The sequence below is a fragment of the Manacus candei genome, unplaced genomic scaffold, assembly GCF_025592945.1.
Source record: "Manacus candei isolate 608988 ecotype Guabito, Panama unplaced genomic scaffold, ASM2559294v1 h1tg000043l, whole genome shotgun sequence".
Classification (NCBI taxonomy): Eukaryota; Metazoa; Chordata; class Aves; order Passeriformes; family Pipridae; genus Manacus; species Manacus candei.
The window spans coordinates 14362708-14380190 of NW_026138091.1; the positions used below are offsets into that span (position 1 = coordinate 14362708).

General features: G+C 40.0%; 1 protein-coding gene across 1 annotated transcript in view; it reads right to left on the reverse strand.

Moving 5' to 3' along the window:
* PPP1R3A (protein phosphatase 1 regulatory subunit 3A) overlaps positions 1–16234 on the reverse strand; it is a 29190-nt gene extending 12956 nt beyond the window's left edge. The window contains exon 1 of the mRNA XM_051795419.1: positions 15407–16234. Coding sequence (XP_051651379.1) covers positions 15407–16200 — 794 coding nt within the window. The 5' untranslated portion in view covers positions 16201–16234. The remainder of the gene's footprint in view (positions 1–15406) is intronic.
* Positions 16235–17483: the final 1249 nt, after the last annotated feature.

A 17483-nucleotide genomic window follows, 5' to 3' on the forward strand; every position in this document is an offset into this window, starting at 1 on the left:
GCATGCAGTTCTTAGTCTCAAGCCCTTGTGCTGCCAGAGAATTCACATATGAGCTCAAGAGGGGAGGTACAGCCCTGGCTCGAAGCCACATTTGTGCCTCCTGGGGCCTTGCCTTGCTGTGTCTCAGCACCAACCAGGGTCCATAAGGTGGCGTGGAGATGACAAGGAGGCTGAGGATTACCTGCCTATGCACTGCCATAAGAGGGCATAAATATTATTTCTCCTCTGGAGAATTTCTAACATGGGAGACTGCCTGCCGAAGGTGTGTCCTACAGCCTCCCCACTGAGCAATGCTTGACCTCTTATTTTAGGCCACTTGAAAACCAAGAGGCCACAAACTGTCTGCAGCAGAGACACATGCAGTGAGACATCTTTAGGTGCAACCACTCACTTGTTATGGAGAGAAGCCATTAAGTTCATGCTCAGCTTCCCAAGAGCAGATCAGTACATGTACAGAGGCTTCAGTGCCCAGTAGTGTCTGGTAATGCTGGTCACACTGGAGCCAACCAGGCTGGTGGGCAGTAGGATCTGGCCTCATCGGAAGTTCTACCTGCAAGTTGTATCTGCCCAGACTCTGAACTACCTGTGGTTATGCAGGAGAAAGACCCTTGATAAAGCTAAGGAGTGTAATCACTGTTATTGCTGGAGCTGGTGCTTATTTCTGATTTGTTTACCTGCACGTTTTTGTCTAAATGAAGGCTGAATATTATTTTTATGAACAGTATGTTCTCATTTGAAATTGACACTAATGAATGCAAGGCTTTTCCCCCTCTTGTTTGTACCATCAAATTAATTAGCTCTATTGTGACATCAGTATTTTTCTCAAGTAGTTCAAGGCTTGAGCATTTTCCTTTCTTTTTCTAAAGGGCATCTTCAGTGCCCTTTATCTACCATAGGAATCATGCATCACTTGTATTTTTCACAACTAATGCTGTTTATTATAAAAACTGATTGTGATGTGAAGATTGTTATACTGTGTGGCAAATTGCCCAAACAATTACTGTAAATGCATGAGCCATAAACTGTACTGCCAAGGACACTGGTAGGTTAGCTCCTATAAAAGAAACAATTAGAGTCTGAGGTGAAAATAACAGAGATGAGATGACAGTTATTGAAAAGGCAGAACATCCAGTTTAATGTTGTAAATATAGGCTTGTGGATTACACTGATGGTTTTAAAGTGTTCATGACTTATTGAATGGAATAAAGTATTCCATACTTTAGAATGGGGCAATAATTATTATTCCTTTTTAATTGTGATGTCTGATGCATTTGTGAGCAGTTGCTGGGAACATCCCCACATTATACTGATTCTAGTTCTAAATTATCATCCTGCTCCAAGGGTTTGGGTTTTTTTATTATTATTATTTTACTTTTTTAGTATTTTGTTGTTCAGGGTCTGTTCTGAACAAAGTATTTTCTCTTGAGGAACTTGGAGTGCTTAGAGGGTTACAGCAGTAATTATTTCAGTTTCAGCCTACACACTTCACTGCTTTAAATCATCATTAGAAGTTTCATCCCTCAGCAACTCCTGCTGAGACAATCTTAAACTCCTAGAAAAAATTAGATAAGAATAGCTTATTTTTATGACAATTTGTATATAAAGATATTGATAAGAATTTGCCAGAAATTAAGAGAATACATTTTTTTCTTGGGAGTCATCTAAATATAGGAAAAGGATTTTTATGATTGCTAAAGAATTTCAGTAGTTCAAACCAGATTTGGAACATATGAAGATTAGGGTGCATAAAAAAAAGATGTGCACCCTACAAGAGGATGTGTTGCAATAGACTATGGCATACAGAGAGAAAATAAAAGAAAATTGACAATACTGCGTAAGAAAATTAAACAGTCCTCTGTTTCTTTAAGATAAGACGTAGGGGTAAAAGACAATGAAATAAAATTCAAATATTAGACCCTAGGGAGAGCACTAAACAACTGGACACATAATTATGGCTGTCCCAGAAGGCAAAGGTGCTGGGCACATAAAATCAGAACTGGGAAGGGTCTGTCCAGGGTTTGGAGGAGAGGACAAAGTGAGCAGCAGAGCAAGCAGCAAAGGGCAGTCTGTGTCTGCAGCGTACGAGAGCTCTGAACTACAGAACCCATTAGTCAGGGCAGGTGGGGAGAGGCTGTAAAATGTCTCTGAAAGCAAGTTGCAAGGAAACTAAGCATGCAGCTGTAACAGTTTTCAGGAAAATTCTCTATGTAATTTTCAGGCTTTTACATACTATTAAGAGAAGCTGATCTTAAGGTTAGGTAGCATGTCAGAGCTGTGTTGGACATTGATGGTGCCACACTGAAGTTCAGAGTGGTGTTGGGGAGCAGAGCTTGGGAGGTGGCTGGGCTGTGGGCCTGGGCACTGGCTGTGTCGTCAGACTGAAACACCTGCTCCTACCAAAACTCAGTGTAGAGTCCCGGGAACTAGACCTTACTTAGATACAGCAGAAATTAACAGCTGCACTAATCACAGACAGACCAGGCCAGCACAGAGCAGTGTGAGCGAGGTGCAGAGCATTGCTGTCTGTGCAAAACAGAGGACATCTGAAACTCAGCCAGTATCATTCCTCGTTCTGGGCTCCTAATGCACCCTCCTGAATTTCTACTTGTCAGTTGGCTTTACCTGAAAATATGGCCAGTTCCTACCTAAAGGCATTTTGACTTCAAATGACCTCTCCTTGTGGAGATGCCATGTTACACATAACATTGTTATTACATGTTGCATGTGGCAATACCATGGCCTTCTGTTTTTATGGTTTTTTTTTCCAGGAGGTCTTTAGAAAATAGAAGCATAACGGAAAAATAATTTAATGTAAACAATGCAGAAAACAATAATTTAAATTACAGACCACACAGGTAAAGATTCAGAAGCAAAAACTGCAGAGAAAATCAACATCTATAATTGAATAGCTGTGCAAACATTAAGTAGAAATTACTGAATAATATTTTAAAATATTATGCCATTACAACTGATCCTATTAGAATGAAGTTGTATGTAAATCGGAGCCCTTATTATAACTCTAGGAAAGATTGATTTTCTTATATGACCTTCAACTACTGGCAGTGTTAGAGAAGTCTCAATCTAGTTCTTAGTAAATAGGTGTCACCAAACAAACAGGACTGACACTAATTAGCTCCCTTGTTGATAGTCAGGAAACAGAGGACAGAGGCAGAAGACGGAGTGGCCCACTCATTATTAGAGCAGTAGGTGAGGACATTCGCTGGCTGGCATGTCAATGGAGGTTTGCACTGCAGCTGCCATTTTGAAACCAGGCTGAGAATAGAAGACTGCATTATCATGAGAGTCAGTCAAGCAAACTTCACAAGCATTTTGCATGAAAACAGAGCCACAAAGAACCTGTACTTAAATGTTTGAAATTTGAGGAAGACTATTAACTTGTGGTATTTCTCCACCTTGAGGAAATAGTCCTTAGTTTTGGTCATCTCACCTAAAAAAAGGGGCTGGCACCCTTTTTTGAAGGTGGGGCTTCAAAATGATCATAAAGAACTGTTAGTAGCTTCTGCACAAGGAGAAATCAGAAAAGAAGTTTGGAAAGTGAAGTGGAAAAAGATGCTCAGAAGAAGCGGTATATGGTATGATGATTAATAGTATCAAGGGGGGACAATTGATCAAGAGAGCAGCTGTAAGGGAATTTGAGTGTTTTTTCTGAAAAGATAATTCCCAATAGGATTCAGACAATGTTTGTAATAAACCTATTTTTATTAAGATTATTGGATTGGTGCTATCCAGGGGATTATATTTTCCAATTACTAATATTTTCATTTTTCAGTCTTAGTTTATGATTGAAGCAGGGACATAGGTGGCACAGAACAAAATGCATTGGCTTGACTTGAGATGAGAATAATCATAGCCTCAAAGCAAACAAAGTCCCAAGAAATTAGTCTTTATTTTCTAGCTCATTAAAAAAGACCTTGAGTTTTAATGGCAAAACATTAATACAATTTTTATTATTTTTTTTAAATACAGATGTATATGTGTCCATTAGAAGATTTTAGTGCCATACAATCTGAACTAGGAGCCCAACACCACTTTAGTGCCAGGCTCAAACCTTTAATATAACACTGTCTATCCCCAAATCTCATAACTATAGATATGAAGACTATAGAAAAAAACATTGCAAAATAAGAGTTATACCTCAAATTAAGCTATAGCAATTATAAACAGGAACACTGCCGCTTTCTTCATATCATTTTGTAGCTCTGTCATGATTGCTGTGCCTTATTGCAGTATCCATGCAGCAATGTTGAAAAGAAACCAGTAGAAGTCCTGTTACACAGTTATTTTATATGTGGGTTAGTCAGAAAACTGAGTAAGTCCTTTTACAGAATGGACCAAGTATTTCAGAAAGAGAGAACCTCTTTCAAAAAGATCCTCCTGGGCAGGGTTAGCAGGTCTATTGACAGCTCCATCGTGAATTAGTACTGCAGGACCCTACTATTGGGATTCCTATTTCCAGGACCAAGATATTAAAAGAGAGGAAAAGGTGAATCAGGAGTCACATTTTCTTAGGACTAGGTTTGGCCTAAGATCAGAGGATATGCTTCTTAGGTTGGTATTTTTTCTGGAAGGGGCATGATCAAATATCAAAATGATTTTGTAGAGAGGAGATGGGGGTAGCTTTCCTCTGTTCTTCTCTTGCTTCTTTCTCACACTGCTTTAGAAGATGGAAGGAGACAAACTCTCAAGTTGTGTCTGTTTTGTCTAGATCTGAGATGAAAAAGACCGTAACCAAAGTGGCTCCTGGTCTTTTGCTGGATCTCATGGGGGAAGAACAGAGAAGGAGCAGTCTTCTCCCAGGATGTCAGAAGAGAGTATATTTCCTAGAGATTGACTGCACGAGGCTGAGGCAGGTATGCAAGAACGTGATAAATGCCTTAAAGAGGCAGATGGACAGATGGCAGTCAGGTGAGACTAAGACACATAAACCACCCTTGGGGAGGAGAACAGAACAGATGACAACAAAAAAAACCCTTGGAGTTATTCTTGAGAAAGGGCAACTGATCTAAATCTTGGAAAGCAATTGTAAATTCACTATCTCAATAAGATAAAACTCCCAGGTGTTATAACCATGAGAGACTTTTATAACTTTTTTTGTTTTTCACATGTTTAGTACCACACAGCAAGAAGGTAATTGTGTGATAGATCTCAATACTTCTATCAAGAAGACATGGAATATAACCCAGGAGATACTGGTTCAGACTTAGTGGGGTAGATTTAGACAGTGACAAACTCCTCAACCCTCTACCCCAACATGAAGCTGATGTAGTCGTCATCACGGAAATGTGGTGGGATGACTCGCATGACTGGAGTGCTGCCATGGATGGCTACAAGCTCTTCAGAAGGGACAGGCAAGGTAGGAGAGGTGGAGGGGTGGCTCTATATGTCAGAGATACTCTTGACTCTGTAGAACTCGAGGTCGGTAATGATAAGGTTGAATATCTGAGGACCAGAATCAGGGGTAAGGCCAACAAGGCTGACATCCTGGTGGGAGTCTGTTATAGACCACCCGATCAGGATGATGAGGGTGGCAAATTATTCTACAAGCAGCTGGCATATGTCTCATAGTCACCAGACCTTGTTCTTGTGGGCTACTTTAACCTGCCAGATGTCTGCTGGGAACTCCACACAGTGGACAAGAGGCAGTCTAGGAGATTCCTAGAGTGCATAGAGGATAATTTCCTGTTGCAGCTGGTAAATGTGCTTACCAGGTGTGGGGCCCTGTTAGACCTGCTGTTCACAAACAGAGAGGGGCTGGTGGGAGATGTCGTGGTCGGAGGCTGTCTGGGGCACAGCGACCATGAAATGACAGAGTTTTCAATACTCAGGGATGCAAAGAGGGCCGTCAATAAAACTTCTACCCTGGACTTTCACAGGGTAGATTTCAGCCTACTCAGAAGACTGGTTCAGAGGGTACCTTGGGAAACAGCCCTTGAAAACAAAGGGGTCCAGGAAGGATGGACATGCTTCAAGAAGCAAGTCTTGAATGCACAGGCTGCCCCAGTGTGCCGAAAGGTGAGCCAGTGGGGAAGACGACCAGCCTGGCTAAACAGGGAAATTTTAAAGTAAATTAGGGGAAAAAAGAGATCTTACCGACTATGAAAAAAAGGGTTGGCTACTCATGAAGAGTTTAGGAATATAGTTAGGTCATGTAGAAAGAAAATTAGAAAGACAAAGGCAAAACTTGAACCCAATCTAGCCAGTTCTGTTAGGGATAACAAGAAGTATTTCTACAAATATATCAATAGCAAAAGGAGGATCAAGGAAAACCTCCACTCTTTGTTAGACATGAGGTGGAATGTAGTCACCAAAGTGGAGGAAAAGGCTGAGGTATTTAACACCTTCTTTACCTCAGTTTTCAACAGTAAGACAGGTTGTCCTCAGGACAACTAGCCTCCAGAACTGGTAGACAGGGACAGGAAGCTGAATTGCCCCCCTGTAATCGAGGAGGAAACAGTCAGCAACCTGCTGAGCCACTTGGATCCTCACAAGTCTATGCAACCAGATGGGATCCATCCTAGGGTGATGAGAGAGCTCTTAGAAGAGCTCGCTGAGCCACTCTCCATCATTTACCAACAGTCCTGGCTCACTGGGGAGGTCCCAGATGACTGGAAGTTAGCAAATGTCATGCCAATCCACAAAAAGGGCTGCAAGGAGGACCCGAAAAACTACAGACCTGTCAGCCTGACCTCAGTGCCCGGCAAGGTTATGGAGCAGATCATCCTGAGTGCAATCACACAACACCTACAGGATGGACAAGGGATCAGACCCAGCCAGCATGGGTTTAGGAAGGGCAGGTCCTGTCAGACCAACCTGATCTCCTTTTATGATCAGGTGACCCACCTGGGGGTTGAGGGGAAGGCTGTGGATTTGGTCTACCTGGACTTCAGCAAAGCCAAGCCTTTGACACTGTCTCCCATGGCATTCTCCTGAAAAACTGGCAGCCCACGGCTTGGAGAGGGGGACTCTCTGCTGGGTTAGGAACTGGCTGGAGGGTCGAGCCCAGAGAGTGGTGGGGAACGGTGCTGCATCCAGTTGGCAGCCAGTCACTAGTGGTGTCCCCCAGGGATCAGTGTTGGGCCCAGTTCTATTTAATATCTTTATTGATGATCTGGATGAGGGGATTGAGTGAACAATTAGCAAATTTGCAGATGACACCAAGTCGGGGGGGAGTGTTGATCTGCTGGAAGGCAGGAGGGCACTTCAGAGGGACCTGGACAAGCTGGAGAGATGGGCTGATTCCAATGGGACGAGGTTCAACAAGGCCAAGTGCCGAGTCCTGCACTTTGGCCACAACAACCCCAGGCAGCGCTACAGGCTGGGGACAGAGTGGCTGGAGAGCAGCCTGGGAGTTTGGATTGACAGGAATCTGAACGTAAGCCAGTAGTGTGCCCAGGTGGCCAAGAAGGCCAATGGCATCCTGGCCTGGATCAGGAACAGTGTGGCCAACTGGTCCAGGGAAGTGATTCTTCCCCTGTACTCAGCGCCGGTGAGGCCACACCTGGAGTACTCTGTCCAGTTGTGGGCCCCTCAGTTCAGGAAGGATATTGAGGTGCTGGAGCAGGTCCAGAGAAGAGCAACAAGGCTGGTGAAGAGACTGGAGCACAAGTCCTGTGAGGAGAGGCTGAGGGAGCTGGGGCTGTTCAGTCTGGAGTAGAGGATGCTCAGGGGAGACCTCCTCACTCTCTACAACTCCCTGAAAGGAGGTTGTAGCCAGGTGGGGGTTGCTCTCTTCTCCCAGGCAACCAGCAGCAGGACAAGAGGGCATGGTCTTAAGCTGTGCCAGGGAAGGTTTAGGTTGGATATTAGGAAAAAATCTTTTACAGAGAGGGTAATCAGGCATTGGAATGGGCTGCCCAGGGAGGTGGTGGATTCACTGTCCCTGGAGGTTTTTCAGATGAGACTAGATGTGGCACTTAGAGCCATGGTCTAGTAACCACAGAGGTAGTGGATCAAGGGTTGGACTTGATGATCTCAGAGGTCTTTTCCAACTTGGTTGATTCTGTGATTCTGTGACTCAGTCTTAAAACATCTTATGCTTGTTGTCCAGTATCCATAAACATTGCAGGGACAATAACTGTGCATCAAAACAAAATGTAAATGCAAATCCACTTGGTGCACCTAGGAGAAAGGTAAGAAAAACCTGCCAGCTTTACCTAGTTCACATTCAGTTGTGCCTGTCAGGACTGCAGTTAGTAACCAACAGTAATAAATCTTCAGGTTTAGTGCTAGAGTATCAGCTGGTTTCACAAATCAGGAGGAGAGTGGAGAAACACTCAGAAAACCAAGCCCCTATTATCCTTTGGCACATCAACTAATATTTTTTTATGTGTGTCACTGAAGTTCCAGGGATCAAATAGCCACTTCTAACATGCTCCCATGGTGTTTAAAAGGTCTTAGCCCTTCCTTTGCCCTGAGGCAGGGACTGCATTTAACTTACAAAATATTTATTTGGACCATTCTTTTTGCCTTTAGTAGCTGAGAAGATAGTCCACATTTTATCTTAAAAATATGATGGGCAATAGGTTCTCTGGATTTACACTGTAGTTGAATCAATTGCTTCAATTTCAGACCTGTGGTGCTGGGACTAGATCATGGCTTAAAGCTCAGAATAAGCATAAACAGCTCAAATGACACTGGTAGTGAATGCAATGATTAAATATGGCTCCAGTGCTCTCAGTTAATGTCACACTAACTTTAAACATCTTTTCAAGACTAACATTTAACCAGGTCAAGGTGAATGCAATGGAACAATCTTTTTTTCCAACTGAATATTTGTGAACTGAAATACCTGAATGGTGGACAGAAGAGAGTTTTGAAATGGGTATTTACATCTTGGTTCAGTTTGCAAAATAGATACCTCCCTAAACAAAAGAATCATTGAACATACAGGAGTTCCTTTAGCAATATATTTCTGTTTGTCCAAAGGTCCTTAACCAGCAATCTGAAAGAGTGTGGAAATAAGCTCTGGTCCTGTAAATATTAACATTCAATGATAGTTTTACACATGCAGAGTTCTAAAAAGTTCAGTGAGATTTCTGATGTACATTAAATTATTTATTGTGCCTATTGCAGGATCAAGCCAGTTGCTGAAATAAAAAGTTCTAAAAGTCAGTTGTAATAGTATTACGGTATTGGCATATTTAAATAAGCTGATGAATTTGTAGCAACTGAAAAAAGTCTTACAAGTGCAAAGCCAAGCAATACATGTATAATGACAAGTACTTATCACATGGTTGAGAGATGACACTCAGATTACAAAGTACCGATTTTATACAGTTTCTATATTGATTTTATAAGTTTTATAACAACCGATATATCCCACCTATGAGAGCACAGATTTCTGTTCTATAGCACAGTTGAGAGCAATTTCTAAGGTAGGTCATGGAAGTGAATGAGAAACCACTGATACTATTAGAGTTCCAGAGTAAATACTATGCTAAGATTGCCAATACAGCAACAAGCTATTTTCATTTGTTGTTCCCCAAAATTTTAAAAGCTTCTTTTAATATTTCTAATGCAATAAATGGATGGCACATGAATAGCACAGTTCACAGTCACCCAAAGCAAAAATATGATAGGTTTTCAGTCTTCAGGTACTCTCCAATTAGGGGAGCACAGGTACAGGAAGCATATGTCTACTTGTCAGTGCATGCCATTCTCATGCATATCTTCCACCTGTTTCTTTAACGCTTCTGTGGTAGCATTCAAAGCCTGAAGCCATTAACTTAGATATCTATCTTTAGGATCTTTAATAAGTTTCATATTTCAAGTAGTAAGTATGCCTGGATTTTGAAATATTATGATTAAACAGACAGAAAAAAAACATTAAGCGTAGTTTCTGGCTAAGTAGGATTGTTCCCTATAGAATATTTTTCAAGTGGTTTATCTTAGCTTATTTTAAATTACTTTGGAGAGTAAGGCTGCAGCAATTTCCTTAAAAGATAACTCTAGAGTTGCTATTAAGAAGCATTCCTAATACTCAGCCTCAGATCTACAGCTTGTTTTTACCCCACTTCTCTGAATTTTAGAGCACCTTAAATAACTACCCTGTGTCCCTGATAATCATGGTATTCAAGTACCTAGAGAAGTCTTTTTTTTTTGTGCCAGTCCTACCTCCTTGTGCAACTGACAAAGACTGGCAATGACCAGGAGACAAGAGAAGGGCTGGGAACATGGAGAGAGGAGTGCTGCTTTTAGCTGGCACCCTGTGAATGGATAGCTTCTCTAGCAGCTGCTCTCCTGGTAAAAACAGTGACTGCTGTCACTTTCTAATAATAGCAATAAACTTTAGCCAAATCCCATATCTGTGTGTTGATCAGGTTGTAACTCGTGACTTAAAATGCCAGAAACAACCTTGAGATTAAATAGAGGTACACAAAGATCTGTGTTTTAACACCTTTTCTGCTCTTCTTTCCCTTTTCTGATTGTGGTGAACAACAACCAAAAGAACAAGGATTAAAACGGAACATAATTTAAATGCCATATTTTAAATGGTCTAGCCGGGAAGAATACTGTTGTTCCTCATAGCAAAATGTATGAGTAGCTATTTCCAAACATCTTCCTTAGAAGTCTTTGATTTTTTTAATCACATCATGAGTTTGTGGGAAAGGCCAAGAGGAGCTGATGCAAAACTGCATTTTTCAGGGCAACCTAGGCACAGGTCTGCCATCTATCTGGGAAGACTGACTGAGCACGGTGCAGTCCTGCCAAGCTGGGTCTTCAGGAACTTCCTTTGCCTGCCATCAGAAGGGAGATAAGGCAGCAGCTGAAGATGGGAACCTACTCATGCACAGAAGAAATTTTCTCACTAGCAATTGCTTTAAGACCATTCAGTATTTACGCTTTCACAGTTGGCACTGTGGCCCATAGGCACAGGGGTTTTAATCTCTTCTTTCTCATCGTGCATTGTACACAGAGCAACTCTTGTAAGAGCTATCACCGTTTTGCATTTTAAAGTGGCATCATGGAGATAAGTGAATTGAGGCACTGCTATTCAAGAAAGGTAGTCTGTCAATGACAAATAAAAGCACAGGACCAACATCAGCTGGATCACATTAATACACCTGTGGATCAGTTCAGAGTGATAGATTTGTGGGCTCAGAGGGGGATAACTCTAACAGCTATAACATAAATACTAGCCTTCCCCTTCCTTGTCAGAGGACAGGAGTCCAAATACAAGTTATATCCTTTTGTAAAACAATTTTCTTGATTATCAGCCATTTTCCTGGGATGAAGCTCCATCAGTGACAGTGGAAATAGTTTACATGACTTTTTCACTGCACCGTGCACCATGATCTGCAGGAGTCTGCCTCATGCAACACCCAGCCAGTTCCTGTCTTATCAGATCAATGCAGGATCCTGGTGTCCACAAAAAAAAACAAACATGTGGTCCAAACCTGAGGACCAGGAAAGACTCATGTTCAGAATCATTATCCATGTCCCAAAAGCATAAGAGTCAAACAAAAAGAGAAGAGTGAAGCTGATATAATTAATTTACATTTTTCTGATTTTTAAATATATATATGTGTATATAAATATATTATAGCAATCAGGCCTGTTTATTGGTAGAAACACTTTCATTTCTGGTGACAGTCTTAAAATTTTAGAAGTCAATTTTTCCCCCAAAGCATATTTATGACTGTATATAAGTTAAGCTAATGCTTTCAGATAGACTAAAACATAAATTAATTAATTTAAACACTATTTATCCAAACTATATTTTTTTCCTATACATCCTTTCAAGACTTTTGAAAACCACAAAAATTGTTAAAGTTTCTGAGGAAATACTTTTAGCTTGAAAAAATACATCTAGAAGCAAGTACTTAATGAAATTTTAAGAGAAGACTATTTGTACATATCTAGACATGGAAGAAAAAGTGAATGAAACATGGAATGAATAGGCAGGCTTTTAAGTCATGTGGTTCTGAGTATCCAAATATAGACAATTTTCAGCATTAATTATTTGATGCACTACTGCTTTTCACTGTCATTCTGTTTTTCAGGTGGAACTTTTCAGGTTGAAGTCAATTTTTATTTCTGAATAATGCCATCAGAAGCCACCTTATTGTCCTCATTTACTCAACTTTGTCCTGGATCATGTTCTTAAGAGTAATACGATATAGTCATGTTGTGTTTCCTCAGTAACTTCCTCTGAAAGTGCATATTATTCCTTTTACTTAACTAACCCAACTAATCCTCGTTAATGACATTTAATGAGCCACACAAGTATGCCCTAGAGTGGATCAGACTCTCTGCTTAAAAAACATGATTCTTTAATGTCCTATTTTTTAACTGAAGAGGTAAATTGCACATTTAAAGAGAAAGTATAAATATCTCAGAGCCAAGAGTTAAAAAAAAAAAATTAAAAATGTTATTACAGGTTTCTATATTTGAGATAGAGGCCTAAATTAGTGACCTCTTAAATTATTCTTCTATTCAGATCGCTATAAAGAAATCTTTAATCTAAAATGCTCAGCACATGGGCATGGATATGAATATTCCTTACCTGCTTCCTTATTGTGTGAATCAAAGTTAAAATTGTTTTTACTTCTGTGTATATCTATTTGCATTGCTGCAGCCCCAAAGACAAGCTAGTTATGTTTGAGGAACACCCACTTTGCTAAATGTTCTATAAACATCCAGCAGAGCATATGTAAATGTGGCAGAGTTTATCATCCAGACAAAAAGCAAGAGAGAAAGAGATGGGCTGGTGGAGGAGAACTGATAAGTGGGTAGCAATGTGATATGAAGGAGTTATAGCACATCAACAGCCTCACTTTGCCAGTTTTGGGGGGTTTGTTTTTCTTGCTCTTTTTTTTAGACATCAAAGCAAAAGAGTTTTAATGAGGGTCTGAAGGAGAATAATGAGGTACTTTTGCAGATGTCTGCAGGGTGTTCCTCCTCACTCAAAGGGGCAACATGTACAAAGACACTTTGAAAAACAAGTGAGCAATGGAAGTTGGCATCTTAGTTCTTTTGAAACAAAAGGCCCTGATGCTGACCTCATTTACACTGGTGAAAGCTGTATCTCCTGTGAAGTCAACAAAGTCTCTGTAGCATAAAATTGGTCCTGGATTACAAACTGCCAAAACTGTGTTCCGGATGCCTTGATGACCACTGAAACCATATTCCAAAGACACTTTCAGCTCATTTTTGCATTTACTGTTAGATCTCTGTATATCCTTCTGTGACTAAAGAGAGTCTTAAAAGTGCACGCTAATTAACTGTTTGACAGAAATGAGTAGATCACAATGTAGAGAAGAATCTGACTGCTTTGGTTTACATATTTTACACATACATGTGTACATGTGTCTATAGGGACAAATATGCACATATATGTATATATACACATATATTTGTATAGACCCATTCACAAATATGCATTCCTCTTCAGCCTGATAGAGGAGACAACTTTACAGGTTGATTAGAGATCAGGTAATTTTATATTAAGGAGTAGACATATTAGCATTTCCAATTTTTTAAATCAGCTCTCTGTCTGACTTGCACATAAATCATTTAGCATATCGTATTAAAAGAGGATCCCAAGAAGAAAGGCTTCTACAACTTCTGCTAGCACTATGCATGTCACAGGAAACTTTAGGGAATTGAACACTTAGGAACCATTCAACCTTAGATGTCCAATTGTATCTAAATTTTCAGATTATTCCTGAAAGCATCTAGAAGCCCAGGGCTCACTAAATTAAGATTCAGCTCTCCAAGTCCATCATCTGCTCCATGTGGGCTACCTGAACTTAGATGACAGTTAAGATATCAAATACTATGGTATTTGATATCAGTGTCCTTCTGCAGGGTATCTCAGGCTATCCTATTTACCCAGAATGGGTCATGTGATGCTTCTTAAAGGACAGAAATTATGTACAAAAGCAGACTCAAATGTCAGGAGTTGATCACATGGCATGTAAAAGCATTATTCCCTCTGCTCTGACATACTGGGATGTTCCCCCATGGAAGGATCATCATGATGGCTCCAGAGTTGGCCCAAGGGACACTTATCAGGGGAGCTTTGTGGTTTGGCTCTGAATCAAGCCTTGGGCTAGCCCTGGGGCTGCTCTTACACTGCAGCATTGATGCAGGCACTAAGCCATATTTATTGCACACCTCTCCTCACAGGGCTCATTTATGATTAGAGCTGGCAGAAGCTCCCAGCGCAGCAAGTCTGGGTTTTGGGAAGGAAGGTTCTGCACAGGAGAAATCCTGGCTGTCTCCCTCCTCCTTAAGCTGCCACCACTGCCGCAGTTCTGTTTCCCCTTCCCCACCAATTCAGTCCAGTGGAAGAGCATCAGGGAAATTAAACAGCACTGCCTTATTTGGAAAGAGGGTAGGAACTAAAAACTCAACATGAATTCAAAAACCCAACATGAATTCAGTTCTGGGATCTAAGTATTGCAAAGCACACTACAGGTAAAATACAGATTTGGATCTGCAGAACTCCAACTGACTCATAGCAAATTTGAGGAGCAAAGAAATTGAGAATTAGATTTTTGCATGCAACTTTGCCTTGCTTACAGAAAGAAGATAGTTAATAATGGTAGGAAACCAAAATTTACCATTCCTAATTGTCTCTCCTTATATTCAATTAAATTATAAGTTAACTGCTGCCACCTTACTCTCTAATTAACACGAATTGTCTATATTTAATTAGAACAGTATATAAAAGATAAATTCTATGTATTTTTCTTTAATATGTTACAATTCTGCCTTATTGGTATGTGAAATTATTCATTTCACATTATTCATTTCACCAGTTTTGAAACAGAAGCATCTACCAGTGGCAGGGAAAAGGAACTATAAGCCTTGCGGAATAGCCCAAACACTTGCAGAAAAGTTTGTACCAGCTATTGTAATTGCAATAGGATTCTCCCCTAAGTTATCCACTTCTTGAACCACTTGTGCCATTTCATTATTGTATGTAGAGAATGAACCATGAAATAAATATAATGAAAACTGACCTTTCTTTTGCCTTTTTTTTTTTTCTTTTTACTTACAGAGGAAGTGGATGTGGAGTGTTTTAACTGTACAGCTACCTCAATCTGGAACAAAGCTCTCATTGCTCAATTTATGTCCTATGGAGATCAAAATTGGTACATAGCCCATAATGTATAGACCCTCACACCGCTTTTCAAACTAGTGGCAAGCATGCCATTTATTAAAACTATGATCCCAACTAATCTGTCTGCGGAAAACCACTGGCAGATAGATACAAGAGCTTTACTGAAAACAAGTCTTGGCCAAATTTTTCATTAAAAAGAAATAAAATAAAATAGAAGAAAACAACATGGGCAGTCTTGACTTCAACAAGCATGCATAGAAAGTCATAATTAGCCAGTTATAATCTAAATTATCAAAAGTTAAGGTGCAACCTCACCTGTTTTGTGTTGTCTTTAAGCAGCCTTTAAGACATCTATCTGTAACCTCTTTCTGGGGTTTATTATCCACCTTGGATGCAGTTTTTTTCTTGTGACAAATCAGCGTGTAATTTTTGTCATCATTGTTTGCCCAAAAGGTACCAACTGATGTCTCGTACCGTATACAGAACTCCACCTTAACTCCATCTTTCTGGTAAGGAGGCACCAAAGAAATCTTAAAGCAGAACTGATCTGTTTCATTACCACAAGAATTAGGCATGAACTCTGCGAGGATGTCATAATAACTGAGCCAGTTATTCAGCGTTGTTCGAACATACACCTGTTTTTCAAAGGATATATTGAGGACACGTATAATGCCATTCATACTGGTAATCCCAGGCAGGAGCAGAATTGACTCCAACATTACTTTTTGCTCTCGTACTTTTTGCAGAAGTTCTTCTTGAGAAGGAGGTAACGTAAACAGTTGAGAGAAAAAATATTCATCCTGAGGAAAAACTTCATCTTCTATATCATGGTCTTGTCCCGTATTTGGTAATTCCCAGATATTGAACTCTTTAACAGACACAAGATCAAACCCAAATGCATCAGCAAATGAAACTTTTCTTGAGATGTTGGTGGGAGTATAGGCCTCCTCTTCCTCTGAAGATGCAGAATTCCGCCTTCGGGGACGTGGAGAGTAACGAAGTTCAATGTCAGTTTTAATGTCTTCATCCTCTGAAAAAAAATCATTTACAGTGGGGACTTGTAAGAAGTTAGCCCTGTTAAACTGACTAGGTTCTTCAGAAGACTCCATTGGGCTCTCTGATATAAACTGAAAGAGAACTGTATAGCAGCTGATATTTGAGACACTATGATTTAAAACAAGGATTAATGTTACAGTCGACATTGCAAAAGGGAGTCAGGCCTATTAATAGATGCTATGGTGTGAGAGATATGTTGGCCTTTCTCCATCTGACAGTGTTAGGTGTCATAATTTCAATGATACATTTCAAATATTGTGTTGCCTATTTTTATGTGGCTCTATGTTCTAAGAAGAAGAACAGTGTTTAAAAACTAACTTCTTTACATTGTCAAATTGCACAAATAGAGCTATTTTTAGATGATCAATTTATGTTGCACAACAAATTCATCATATTGGACAAATGAGGAGCTATTAATCTCTGATTAGGATACATACTTTTCGGGTAAATAGTTTCTATATTGTAAGTTATTCCTTTAAATATTTTCAAGTCCATTTTTACAATGTTTTCAGATGTAAAAATGCAATGTCACGTGCTGCCCTAGCATTATAACATGCTGATTCAGTAGGCCAGATACTAGGACTATGCCAGCTTTTTCTAGCTAAGGATTAGCCATCACAACTTAAATCAACCAGAAATACTATAAAACATTGAAATGAGTACACTGGAGCTGAACTTGTAATGCACCATTGTAAATATGGCTGAATTCAACACTAATTGGACTATGAAATCATCTAATTCTAGACTGCATTTAGCATCATCCAGCCAAACAAAGAGAAAAGCAACGGAAAGAATTAACTTGTGTAGCCAACTCTGAAACACAAATCTGTACCACACAGCTACAAACAGGAGAAAGAAACACACTGCACTTCTTAAAGGATATTTGATCTTTGTGCAGTTCATCTTCACATGATATGAAATGAAACAGTGTCTTCTTAATCAACTTAATCGGTTAGAATTTGGCTTTTAATTTTATGGCATTCCATGCATGGAAAGATTCAGTCTTTACAGAACAAAGATCTTGAACTCAAAAAGTCACCTTTTTTCCATCATATTATTTAACCTCTACTTCTTCCCTTGCATCTGTCTCACAGTACAAGCTAAGAAATATAGCAAGACTATCTTGAAATTAGTCATGCCAGAGACTCACAACATTAGTGGCATGATCACAGATCTCAGCACACGTTAGAAACACTTTGAATCCTTCACCCTATTGCTATAGTCTTGCTTATAGGTAACTTTAGCACAGACCTGGGTATGACTATTACCAGATTATAAGGTAAACCCACCTTACCATGAATCATCTGGTACCATCTTTTCTGATGAGGCATCCTCC